This window comes from Thermobia domestica, chromosome 8 (assembly GCF_964235325.1).
Source record: "Thermobia domestica chromosome 8, izTheDome1.hap1.1, whole genome shotgun sequence".
Classification (NCBI taxonomy): Eukaryota; Metazoa; Arthropoda; class Insecta; order Zygentoma; family Lepismatidae; genus Thermobia; species Thermobia domestica.
Window position 1 is genome coordinate 270,972,348 of NC_137461.1, and position 12,187 is coordinate 270,984,534.

General features: G+C 32.2%; 1 protein-coding gene across 15 annotated transcripts in view; it reads right to left on the reverse strand.

The window, feature by feature from the left end:
• The window catches only part of Zmynd8 (Zinc finger MYND-type containing 8), a 289,971-nt gene that overhangs the window by 39,960 nt on the left and 237,824 nt on the right, over nt 1-12,187 (reverse strand). For 13 of the 15 annotated variants that reach the window (XM_081769789.1, XM_081769790.1, XM_081769785.1 and 10 more), the window contains 2 exons: nt 7,650-7,979; nt 827-1,012 (listed from right to left, as the gene is read on the reverse strand). The exons of 1 other annotated variant lie outside the window; for it this stretch is intronic. In XM_081769789.1, coding sequence (XP_081625915.1) covers nt 827-1,012; nt 7,650-7,979 — 516 coding nt within the window. The remainder of the gene's footprint in view (nt 1-826; nt 1,013-7,649; nt 7,980-12,187) is intronic. One more of the 15 variants, XM_081769791.1, reaches the window with a different exon arrangement.

Below are 12,187 nucleotides of genomic sequence, written 5' to 3' on the forward strand. Positions count from 1 at the left end.
TTTATGATATATTCTATTTTTAGTAAAAAACACTTTGTCTTCTATAGGACATATATTTTTAAAATTGTTTTATTAGCCCTTGCCTTTTGACAAAGGAATATTCTGTACAAATCCATGTTTCTATCTATAATAGTTTGAGTAAGGTATTGATGATTAAGTCACTTTAGATATAATCTTTTTTAATTTTTTAAATATAATAGTGTATATATCTTTTTAAAAAACTCATAAATAATTCGTGTTCAGTTTTGGTATTTTTGCCCTATTTGAATTTTGTTGGCACTCGATCGTAACATTTTTCTTAGATCACTTTTTATTACACAATTCACGAGTCAATACGTTTCTACTACGGTTTTCTCAATGGCTCTCTCTAGAAGAAAGAACATATGGTGTCCAGACATTTTCAACAAAAAATGTGACAACCTTGTCCCTCAGCACGTGCAGAAAACACTTTTGTGGTCACTTGTGGTCATGCTTGCGGAAGGAGCTGTTTCTTACGAAGGGTATGAGTTAGGGTCGCTTAACGGTGGCCGCGACTTTATATATTTCTCCTTCCTCCCCTTCCCCTAAGTTCTACCGTCAGAGTGAATAGCTAAAAACACTCCCAGGACAGAACTGCATCTACGTCAAAAATATGATCGAGATCGGTTGGGTGGTTTAAGCGATTAAGAGTCACTAACATAGTCACTTTCAATTTTATAATATAGATTACGTACTCAAAGAATATTCTGGACATGACAAATCATTAGTTGCTTTGAAAACCGACATCTAACATTTGACATAGAACACAATTTAACTGTTGGAAGAAAGCAGAAGAAAAGGTACTCACCTGCATCGGCCGAGGTGGCATCATCCCATATGGAGGCAACCGTGCAGCTGCCATGGGTCCTGATGCCTGGGGACGTATACTTCCAACCCCTGAAGTTGCTGGACCGTAGGCCGCGCTCACCTGGTTTTGACTTTGTGCTTTGTTTGGAAGAACACCTACGGGCCCATTTGCTTGTGCTTGAGATTGCTACAATAAAAAACTTTACTATCTTGGTGTGTTCATATATAAATAGTTCTGTTTCACATGTATTGGTGTTAGTTGTTATAAGCAGGTGATTTAGTACAATCCAGGACATTAATACTTTTTTCCAAGTTCAACTTGATCCAGCTTTCTCTTTTTACCACCAAATTTTAAATGTAATCCAATATATTATATGCGTATATTTTATAATATTGGTAGATGATAAGACCAACTACAGAATAGAATGTAATAGAGAATACATTGTACTAAGGTAAGGTAAGTAATTCGAAATTGCGATCTATATGTAGACCATGAACATAGTAACGATAAAAAAAAAAAAAAAAGCACTCGCATATAGAACTCTTCTTTTTCCACTATGAGAAATCTATGGTACGGTTATGCATCAAATTATGAATGTAGGCATTTTGTTTGGAAAAAGAAATCCACATATAAAATTTTACAGTAAAACCTAGTAGTTACACATAAATAAGTTAGTTTTTAAAAAAAAAAAAAAAATCTCACCTAATCTACATCTTTATTACAATTACACTAGCTGACTGACTTGAACTGTCAGCTTAAAATGGTATTTTCCCGTATAAAACTGCTTATATTTCGTAAATGACTAGAAACTTAAAGGAAGATAGGCTTTTCTTTAGAACAAGTAATTTTAGCAAAGAACTGTAGTCACCAATAAATAATAATGTCTCATTGTCATGAGATTACGGGTCTCGTCGATTTTCAAGAAACTAAACACTTGTAAGATGGTCAGCAGACTAGTCTTACAACCAGTGTTCATTCACACAGTTTTGTAGTTTCACAGATTTATTTTCTTTCATATGCATTGGTATCTATACAGAGACATCAAAAATAATAGAACATAAAGTAATCTCTATAACTACGAACTACATATTTTTGGGGTTTTAATATCTTTGAAATGAACAATAATAAGTTATATGTCTAGAGATTCCAACGTAATTGTACGTAATATGTTGTGAGCAGCGACTGCACAGGTCAATAGCTAAATATACGTTATCAAAAATATAAAATGAAAAGGAAATTGCAAATATGCAACATAGTGGAAGGAAAACACCGCGCTGAAAAAATCTAGAATTTAATTTGTAAATTCAGGGCAAATGAAACAGTACTTCCATGTTTTCGAAAAATTTTAACTATACTCTTCAGCAGGTTAAGAAGATGATAACCAGTGCTGAACGTTTTATTCTTATCAAAGATGAAACGGAATATCTATACGATGGCAGTTGTAATCAACTTCATAAAATATGACATTTACTAATTACCTTAAAATCCTTCTGCTTGCAGAATTTGGTTATGATGTTCCTGTTGAAGATTTTGAAGAATTAATACTACTACGATTTGTGAATTTATTTGTAGCTCAATTTTATTTCTACATTTGTGTCCGAAATTCTTATAACTTTTATGGGAATGGTTGAAGGACAGGATAGGGTTAGGGATGCGACTATCTAATGTTAATAAAATTTTGAATAAATGCAATTTCTTCATAGCCCAATTTGTTTTTATTCTGAATAACAACAACAACTCAATTCTGTGTCCCAGATTATAATGAATCACCTTAAGAATATACAATATAAAGTTAAGTTTCGGTATATATTATACAATTTTTTTCTGTTTTCAAGAGCTTTCAAAACTCAACATATTTACTCATATGCACTCATATATCTAACATGGAAATATTTGATAACGATACTAATGCTAATACCAAGGGAATGTCTAAAATTACATAACAGTGAGTTACTTTTATGGATTCCAGTTCCAAAGAAATTTCAGGAAACCTATTTTCTTTTATCACTCTGACCTCTTAAATTCTTCATCAGGATTATTTCGGAACAAAACATTGTATAAAATAATTTTAAAATAAGTAAGTAAGGAACTTAAATATATAATATCGGGTTTCTAAAAATGGCGTCAACGCATCACACAGCGCTATTCTTCAGGTCAAAACAAAGCAAAAATATTATGTAATGATATACCCTCTGGAGTCTCCTTCAGCCGGTTCACGGAATAAAAATTTTCACTATGTGGCAACGTCACATATTAACTTAGAACCATTACCATTACTCTACGAATCCATCAGTTACATCGATTGTTACGCTAATAAGTGGTGCTAGTGTCAACATGTATCGACTTCAACTTTCATCTGGAAAGAATCGATGTAGCTATTTGATTGATTGGTAGATCTACTCTATGGTTCTTTATCCGCGACGTTGCCATATTCGTGTGTATAGATGAGGACCCGAAAGGTATGTAATGATATATATTTTTTGCTTTACTTTGAGTTGTAGAACAGTGCTCTGTAGTCCATGGGTGCTATTTTTAAAATATCCGATTTATATATATATATATATATATATATATATATATATATATATATATATATATATATATATATATATATATATATATATATATATATATATATATATATATGATTTAATAGGTAAGAGTAACTTGGACCTGTGTGTTAATTTCAATCAATTTTGTGCTATAGTCAAGTACTACTTTTGTGAGATAAATCTCAAACTTCTCCTGTAAGATGAATCTTTAGTATAAAGTTGCCTTCTTCAAAATTAACAACCAATGATTTAATTCATTTTATTAAATGAAGCATCGTAAGTACCCTAGTTTCTTCAGCATAGCGGTAAGTACTGTTCCTTGTTTTTGTACATTTTCAAAAGATTGCCTTAAGTCAAGTACTAAGGGAGTAGTTGCAATTAATGATGAGGAATAATGCGTTTGTTCATCAGAGCTTCTTGAGATTACTAAACTGCTGTTCTTCACTACATCTTGAAGATAAGCACTTTACTATCATGTGAGATAACACACGAGTTTCTAGGATAGAAGATAAGTACTTTACTATCATGTGCGATAGCGCAAAAGTTTCTAGAATAGAAGATAAGTACTTTACTATCATGCGAGATAGCACAAGAGTTTCTAGAATAGACAAAACACTTGTAAGTTAAGCACTCGAAACATCAAAATGCTCTTATTCACGTAAACGTTTAATTGTCATTAAGAGATTTCTTTTGCAAAGAGCAATTCATGATTTTGAATTTAGTTTTGTTAATACCACTATTGTTAACTTTTTTCTTACTACAGTATTCACTGTATGTTATTAGTGTCCATGCATTGTTAACGATAGAAAATATAAAGTTATTTAGTATCGGAGATTTGTTTAATGTAATATACTAACGGTTTCTTATGTCAACTATAAATTATAAATAAGATATATTCAAACATACCAACTTGGAAGGATTTGTCAATTGTAGACTGAATATAAAATCCGTGCTAAGTGTCAAAATGAAAATGTTAGTAAAAAGCCCAGATTTGACTTTAGAACTGGCGGCACATAGGCCCACGCGCATTCCTCTGGCGATTATCTGAACTAGTTCCACAGTGAAAACTAAATAGCCAGTTTTTCACCGACTAGTGTTAGGCACATAGGCCACATTTTTACATTAAACCGAACTTTTCCATTTTTGGCACGGATTTCATTTTCAGTCTACAATTGTACGAACTCGTGTGGTACCTCATCTAACGGTAAATTATTTAAACAAGATGCGATTAAGAAATCAGAGAGTAACCTCAAGAAGATATAATGATACAACCTTCAAATTCGAGAAGACTTCCTATCAAAATTCGCGTTTTCGTTTTTCAGAATACCAAAAGGCAAAATTAAAATTGTGCAAACATGCTACATGTATCACACTCAAAGTTAAGGACTGACATTTACTGAAGCAAAATACGAGAAGAGGAACTGAAGAAAGTTTAGCCTAATGGAAAACAATACTGTCATCTTCACTTCATTCTAAAATACTGCATTAACTTCCTGTGATAGGAAGTGGTGTTTTCGTCTCGTCCTTTTCCAAAAAGAAAGTGAGGAAATTTCACTGGAGTTTCAAGAAACCTGGGATGCCTGGAAGTACGTCATAAATTAGAGGGGTAAGAATTTTGGACATGTTAGTTACAGCTGACTATGAAGTCATGATTATGTCATGACGTTAGAACATGATCATAACAGGACTAAGTTCAAAATCTTACCAGTCAATTTAGAAGGTTCTTAAAATATTATGATCTCCAAATTTGATTTCTGTTTTTGTTTTAAACTTCTAAAATGATATTAATTTTACCTGATATAAATCTGAATTTCTGAAAAGAATAGTTTTTAAAACCAGAAGACACGAAAATAAACTGAACAAGTAAACACACTTTAAAGACTGATAACTGAAATGAACAAAAACAAGAGGAATGTACTTACAGCGTGAAGAGTTTTTTTTTTTCTTACTAGTAATAATCAAAAGTAAAATACTGTATCTTAAATTTTCTGACGGAAACACACACAATTTAAAATTTCAGAAATAGCTTATTTTAACTATACAGAATACTTTTTAATCACTCATTTTCTTTTAACATAATTTTGTATAATGAATTACGGCAATTTCAAAATTTCTAAACATTCCCTTCAGAATAATAGCATCAGTATTACGATCAAACAATGCAATAAACAATAGATCAACATATATTAAGCTGAAGTTTGAAGTCTTGTGCATTATTATGGAAATCTGTGAATCTCACGTTTTATAATTTTGATTATTAAAATTAACTTTTTTCTTTAAATCTGTTTATCAGAAGTACCACGTTCCAACAAGTGCTACAAAACAACAAATCGATTACTTCAGCATTTGCAAAAGTACACTGAAACAGTTTAGTAAATCACGATTTACAAAAAGGCCAGTGCAGCTTAAACCCTGCACAAAATATGTCTGGATCTTTTTGTAGAAGTTTGCAACATTCGAGGAAAAAATTACAACACTGTATCAAAACATGTGCAAGATCAACTAATTCTATTAAGAGGAATGAAAAAATACAACATATTTTGGATAAGTATTAAATCCTACTTACTTTAAAGCGTTACTTAAAAATAAGTATTGTTGGTACTTTCCTGTTACAAGATAATTGTAGTAAATTGTTCTCAAATTCATGCAAGTTCAACGTTGTATAAAATAAAATACAGGGTGTCCCAGGAGGAAGGAGCAATATTTTGGGAAATGGTAGTATGGGTGAATCGAAAGGTTCATATGAACATTGCTACTAATCTTAACGGTTTGTGAGCTACAGGTTGTGAACCGTTTTTGACTATGTTGCGTATTGTTCAACCTGCAATTATTCTACAGGGGTGACACATAGATTTGAAAGGTGATGGAATGATCTTTCCAACGGAATGCAACATGTGGCAGTGGTGTATTTGAAAAGGGGGTTATTGAGGGAAAGTTAAGATTATGTAAGAGAACTGGATGGCAACAGTGATTCCCATATTTCCCTCAATAACTTCCCTTCCAAATACACCACTGTCACATGTTGCATACCATTGGAAGGGCAATTCCATCATCTTTCAAATCCGCTATGTGTCACCTCTGTAGAATAAATACAGGATGAGTAATAAGCAACATGAAGTCAAAAATGGTTCACAACCTGTAACTCTCAAACCGTTTAGATTAGAACCCACGTTCATATGATTTTTTTTTTTGCTTACAATCACCCATACTACCATTTTCCGAAGTACTGCCCCTTCCTCTTTGAACACCCTGTGTATTTCCTGATATCGTAACTATCAGGATATAACCTGGGAAATATGTAACGACCATTAGAACGTACGAAAACAAGAGTGCATACAGGAATCCTTATTTCTAGTGTAAATCTCCTGTATTTTCTATTCTTGTCGAAAAAGCTTTCAAAGTATACAACATATAAATCAAAGAACAAAATTATCTAATTATGCATTACAATTTTCTTGTATTCGTTATGTTTATCATTATTTGTTCTTGCGAATCTGAGAACAATCTTTATATATAAATGATTAATATGCAACTTACCTGGCAATGAAAATGCATGGTCCTGAATAACTATTATCAGATTATTGCTGTCATATATTGTACGTTGTTAATATCTGTTATATATGGATAAACTACCAATCTTATTATATATAAAAATCTGTAGTTAAAGCCAATTTGTTGCTGCTTCAATTTCGAAGCATTTCATTTTCTTTCCTTATTTATTTAAATCGAATGAAGTGTTCAAAAATCATTGATTTTTAGGGAAAAAATTGATAAACTTTAAAGCTCAAAAAGTTAACAAATTTGGTCTATACTCTTATCAAAGGTTTAATGCAAATAATAAATGTATTTTTGAAAAATAAAAAAGAGCTTTTTATAACAATAATATTTATCAAGTTTATAATGCAAACTACAACCAAAATGCAACTTCCAATATCTTCAAAATTAATAACAAAAAAGTATTAACGCAAAAATAGATGCATTTCTTTTTAAACAAGTACGCCAGAATAACAACATGTAAACAGTTGAACATAATTGTGTATGTTGAAAAAATAACTTACACAACCATACTAGGCTATTATAATCATACTGTGAATTTTCTTTAATGAATAACAAAATTTCATTATCGTTAACTCAAAATGATTTGTATGTCCCGCTGTCATTATAACGTTATGACAATCTTAAGTTACACTTCCCAACACCATTACCAAACCAACCCCCGTTTTTATTATCTATATTGAAGACCACATTTGTGATCCTGGAACAAAACGAACCTGAGGCGGCGTTGATTTCTTAGATGCTCCACTGGAGTTCGCTGAGTCCATGAGATTTTCACATCGCCGTTCTCGACACACCTGATGCGTTCGAACATTGCGACAGGGAGCACACACACCACAGTTCTCTTTAACGGAACACCCTTTACACATGCCACACCTTTTGCGTTTTGTTCGGTTTCGAGACCAATTGTTTCCTTGATCAGTTTCGCCACTTCGACTGATTCCCTCGCTTGAGTTCTCGTCCTCCTCCTTATCGTCCATCTGGCTGCTGTCATTGCTATTGTTGTGCATGTAGCTCGGGCTAGGGCAAGGAGGGTCTGGCCAAAACTATTGGCCAACAGGAAAGGGTAAAGAGGTCCAGTTAGAACTGCCATGGCCTAACCAACTTAGGTAAGTATTACAAGAGAAGGGAGTTACATGGAAAAGCCAAGATCTCCTTTATCACGTTCTATTTCAAAGGCAGATGAAAACCAGCATTTTTGACTTCCGTATCTCTATGTACGTTCAAATAAAAACCGTAGCTCAGTAGTTAGTTGACAATGGAAGATCAATGCAGCATTACTTTCTAAAACTTTAGAATATCTAATCACTAACTCATGTACTATTCAATATTTCAATATTCAATATTCTTGCCGAAATGTTTTAAAAAGGACATAGGGGATAACAGAACTGACTAATTATTAATTTCAATTTTCTTAGGTTTATTATGAGTATTATCTACACTTGTAAGTTAAATTGTAATACCTTGCAAATCTGAAAGAATTCTTTATATTTAAATGATTAACGTGGGTCTTACCCGGCAACATTAACGAAAATGCATTGTCCTGAACAATTATTACCAAATTAGACTTTTTTTTTAAAAAAATGTAAAAGGTTTAGGATTTTTTTGACTCTAAATATTATAATTCATTGCATTCGTATAGACGACGGTTTTGATAAACCTTAGGAAATGGAGTAATATCCAATAACTGTAGGATTAAAGCATACGCCATCTTAACTCACGTGGGAAAATAACCACCTGTCTCAAATTGGGCGGGACATTCCAAAGTTTAAGAAATTTTTCAGCGTCCGGAATAACGCTTAAGAGGGACGCACTATATGTCGGGACGCCAAATTATCCAAAACACTTACAGAGAACGCGACATTTGTACCTTTCGACCCACGATGTGTACCTATGGCTACTGTGATATCGATATAGTTCTATCACTAAAATTGTTCGTACTGGCAGCAGTGAAATCACCTCCAATGGTGTTACGCGTATTAGTTAGTCTAGGTTCAACAGTTCGTAACTTCTGTCTACCAATCACCAACTAGTTTTCTGTTTCATGTGTTTATGCTTTAAATTTTCATTGCAATTTTAATTCGTATTTCCTTCAATTATTCTTAATAGATTCCATGTACGAATTTGAGTATGGTAATCTGCGATCTGTACATATTCAACAAATGTATCTGGTTTTAGACTTACGAAAAGGTGGCAGCCCTAGAAGTACACTTAGTATCCAAAACATACAGCCAACGGTTCAGATCATTCGTTAAAGCAACAATCAGTGCTTCTGTACGGTGCACTAAAAATCTGTAATCAATTTTGTGATTATTAAGCAAGAGTTTATTGTTTAGTATTCGTGCGAAAACATTGTACTTCATTTAATTTTAAGGGCATGGGTATTCAAGTTCATCTTACTGCTACATATGAAGCAATCACAAATGCAGCCTATTATAATAAACATTTATTAACGAATTAAATAAGCGAAGTAGTAACAAAAGCTTCAAATTAATTTTTTCGCTATTTCCTGACTTTATATTGGTGTATACCTTCCTTACACGGTTATTTATTTTTCAATATATATTTCAAAATTTAAATTGTACATATAAAAGTAAATTTGAAGTATGTACCTGAGTTGTAAGTTAAAAGTTTACTTTATTACTCCATATTATATATATATATATATTATTTAACTTCAAACAATTGTAATTAGTTTTAAAGACATTTTCACAAACTTCTACTATTATCTTACAATGCTAAACATGAAGTCGCTAAAAGCTGTAATTAGTTTTGTGATTATTAATTAAAGAGTTTATTGTGGCATGTCAATCTCGAAGCCGAACAATCCATACACTTTTTTTTTTTTTTTTTTAATGTGTTTCTCAATTCTTAATACCATACCCTATTGTTTGGTAACACATGGTCGGCAACAGAATACTTGATGTACTGCTGTGCTTAATACCTTTAACCAGTGAAATATTACAATCCCCTTATTGTAACAAGAAAAAAAAATGCTGCTTTCATTTTCCATTGTTTCCACGAAAGATTGAAAAGCAAGATAACTGAGAACTGAATTATCGAAAATTATTACTCACAAATCTCTAGGCTTTTCCAAATCCTTCATCATGAAATAATAATAAAATATAATAATAATAATAATGATAAAAAATATATGAAAATAACAAATAACAAAGAAAAGCAAATCATGCACGAACTAGAGAGCAACAAAATGTTAAATAGAATCTACAATCTTCCTAAACGATTTGTCTCTCACACTTAGCAATAAGTTTAATACTAAATAGATGAGGGATTTCATTTCTTCTGATTTTTATCAATAAAACTTAACACTTTTTCCAATATTGATGATTTTTTTTCCCTCAAAATTTTATTATGTCTTGTTCTTTGTTTTCAGTAAGGAATGTACAGTTTACTGAAGTTCGGAAGAAGTATCTTGTACACATTACATTTTAATTACATTTTCATTTTAATTTTAAAGCATGTACAGAGTCCGCCAGAAAAATGTATACACCTCTTTGTCATCCTGTATTAGGATACTGGTATTGACTGTTCTAAAATTTAAGTATGTTGTTGTATAGTTTTTCGCCCAACAGATGTTGGCTTTGTCAATTGTTTTCAGTTAAAATTATGTTATAGTACGGTTTATCGCCCAACAGACGTCGGCTTTGTCAATTGTTTTCAGTTAAAATTATGTTGTAGTATGGTTTATCGCCCAACAATGTCGGCTTTGTCAATTGTTTTCAGTTAAAATTATGTTGTAGTACGGTTTATCGCCCAACAGATGTCGGCTTTGTCAATTGTTTTCAGTTAAAATTATGTTGTAGTACGGTTTATCGCCCAACAGATGTCGGCTTTGTCAATTGTCTTCAGTTAAAATTAAGTTGTAGTACGGTTTATCGCCCAACAGATGTCGGCTTTGTCAATTGTTTTCAGTTAAAATTATGTTGTAGTATGGTTTATCGCCCAACAATGTCGGCTTTGTCAATTGTTTTCAGTTAAAATTATGTTGTAGTACGGTTTATCGCCCAACAGATGTCGGCTTTGTCAATTGTTTTCAGTTAAAATTATGTTGTAGTACGGTTTATCGCCCAACAGATGTCGGCTTTGTCAATTGTTTTCAGTTAAAATTAAGTTGTAGTACGGTTTATCGCCCAACAATGTCGGCTTTGTCAATTGTTTTCAATTAAAATTATGTTGTAGTATGGTTTATCGCCCAACAGATGTCGGCTTTGTCAATTGTTTTCAGTTAAAATTATGTTGTAGTACGGTTTATCGCTCAACAGATGTCGGTACTGTCAGGCAGGACTTGTTGCTGTAGGCGTTGTTCCTTTGTGAATATCGCAAATCATTCCATACGCTTCAAACTTGTCAACAATGCATTTGATTGACCGTGCTGACAGTATCGAATCTGTTGAGCGAAAAACCGTACAACATAATTTTAACTTAAAACAATTGGCAATGCCGACATCTGTTGGGCGAAAAACCACAGCACAACATATTTAAATTTCAGAATAATTGTCAATGCCAGTATCCTGATATAGGATGACAAAGGTTTATCTGGCGGACTCTATATTTTCTTCGTCCTCTTAGAACTCTCCGTTAAATGTTGTAGGAAATACTGAAAGTGAAATATATTCTTGAAATAATATATTGGTCATAAAAAAAAATATTACACCCTCATTATTTTTAGTTTAATGTACAATCGTTAATTTCCAACATAACTAAGAATGTATGCATAGTCAGAATTCCATTATCTAAAAATCAACAGGCTAAAACACACATACTTGGATGAGTTTAAAAGTATCAACATGTTAATAAGCAATGTTGTCATGATTTTTTTTTTATCTACAAAAATAACTTGTTTTTCATGTTATGTAGTAATTTAATTTCATAATGCAAAGTCGAAGCAAGTAATTCTACTAATGAATTGATTATTAATTAATCCAATTATTTGCATTTGAAAGCGATGCTTAAGTGCGAGACAAAGATTAGGAAGAGAAAATAAATATCTAAATAAAAAAATACATCACTACGAAGCCTGTGTGACATTAAATGTGGTACTTCATTTTTTTAATTTCAGGATTCAATGTAGGACAAACTGGACTTTTAAGGTTAAGATTAATAATTTTAACGCGAAAGCTAATTTACACATTAACAATAGAGCCTTAATATTACACACTATAGAGTAAACAATCATGACAAGCTTAAATTATGCACAACACAACAATACATACTCAAGAATGGACGAAAGCCT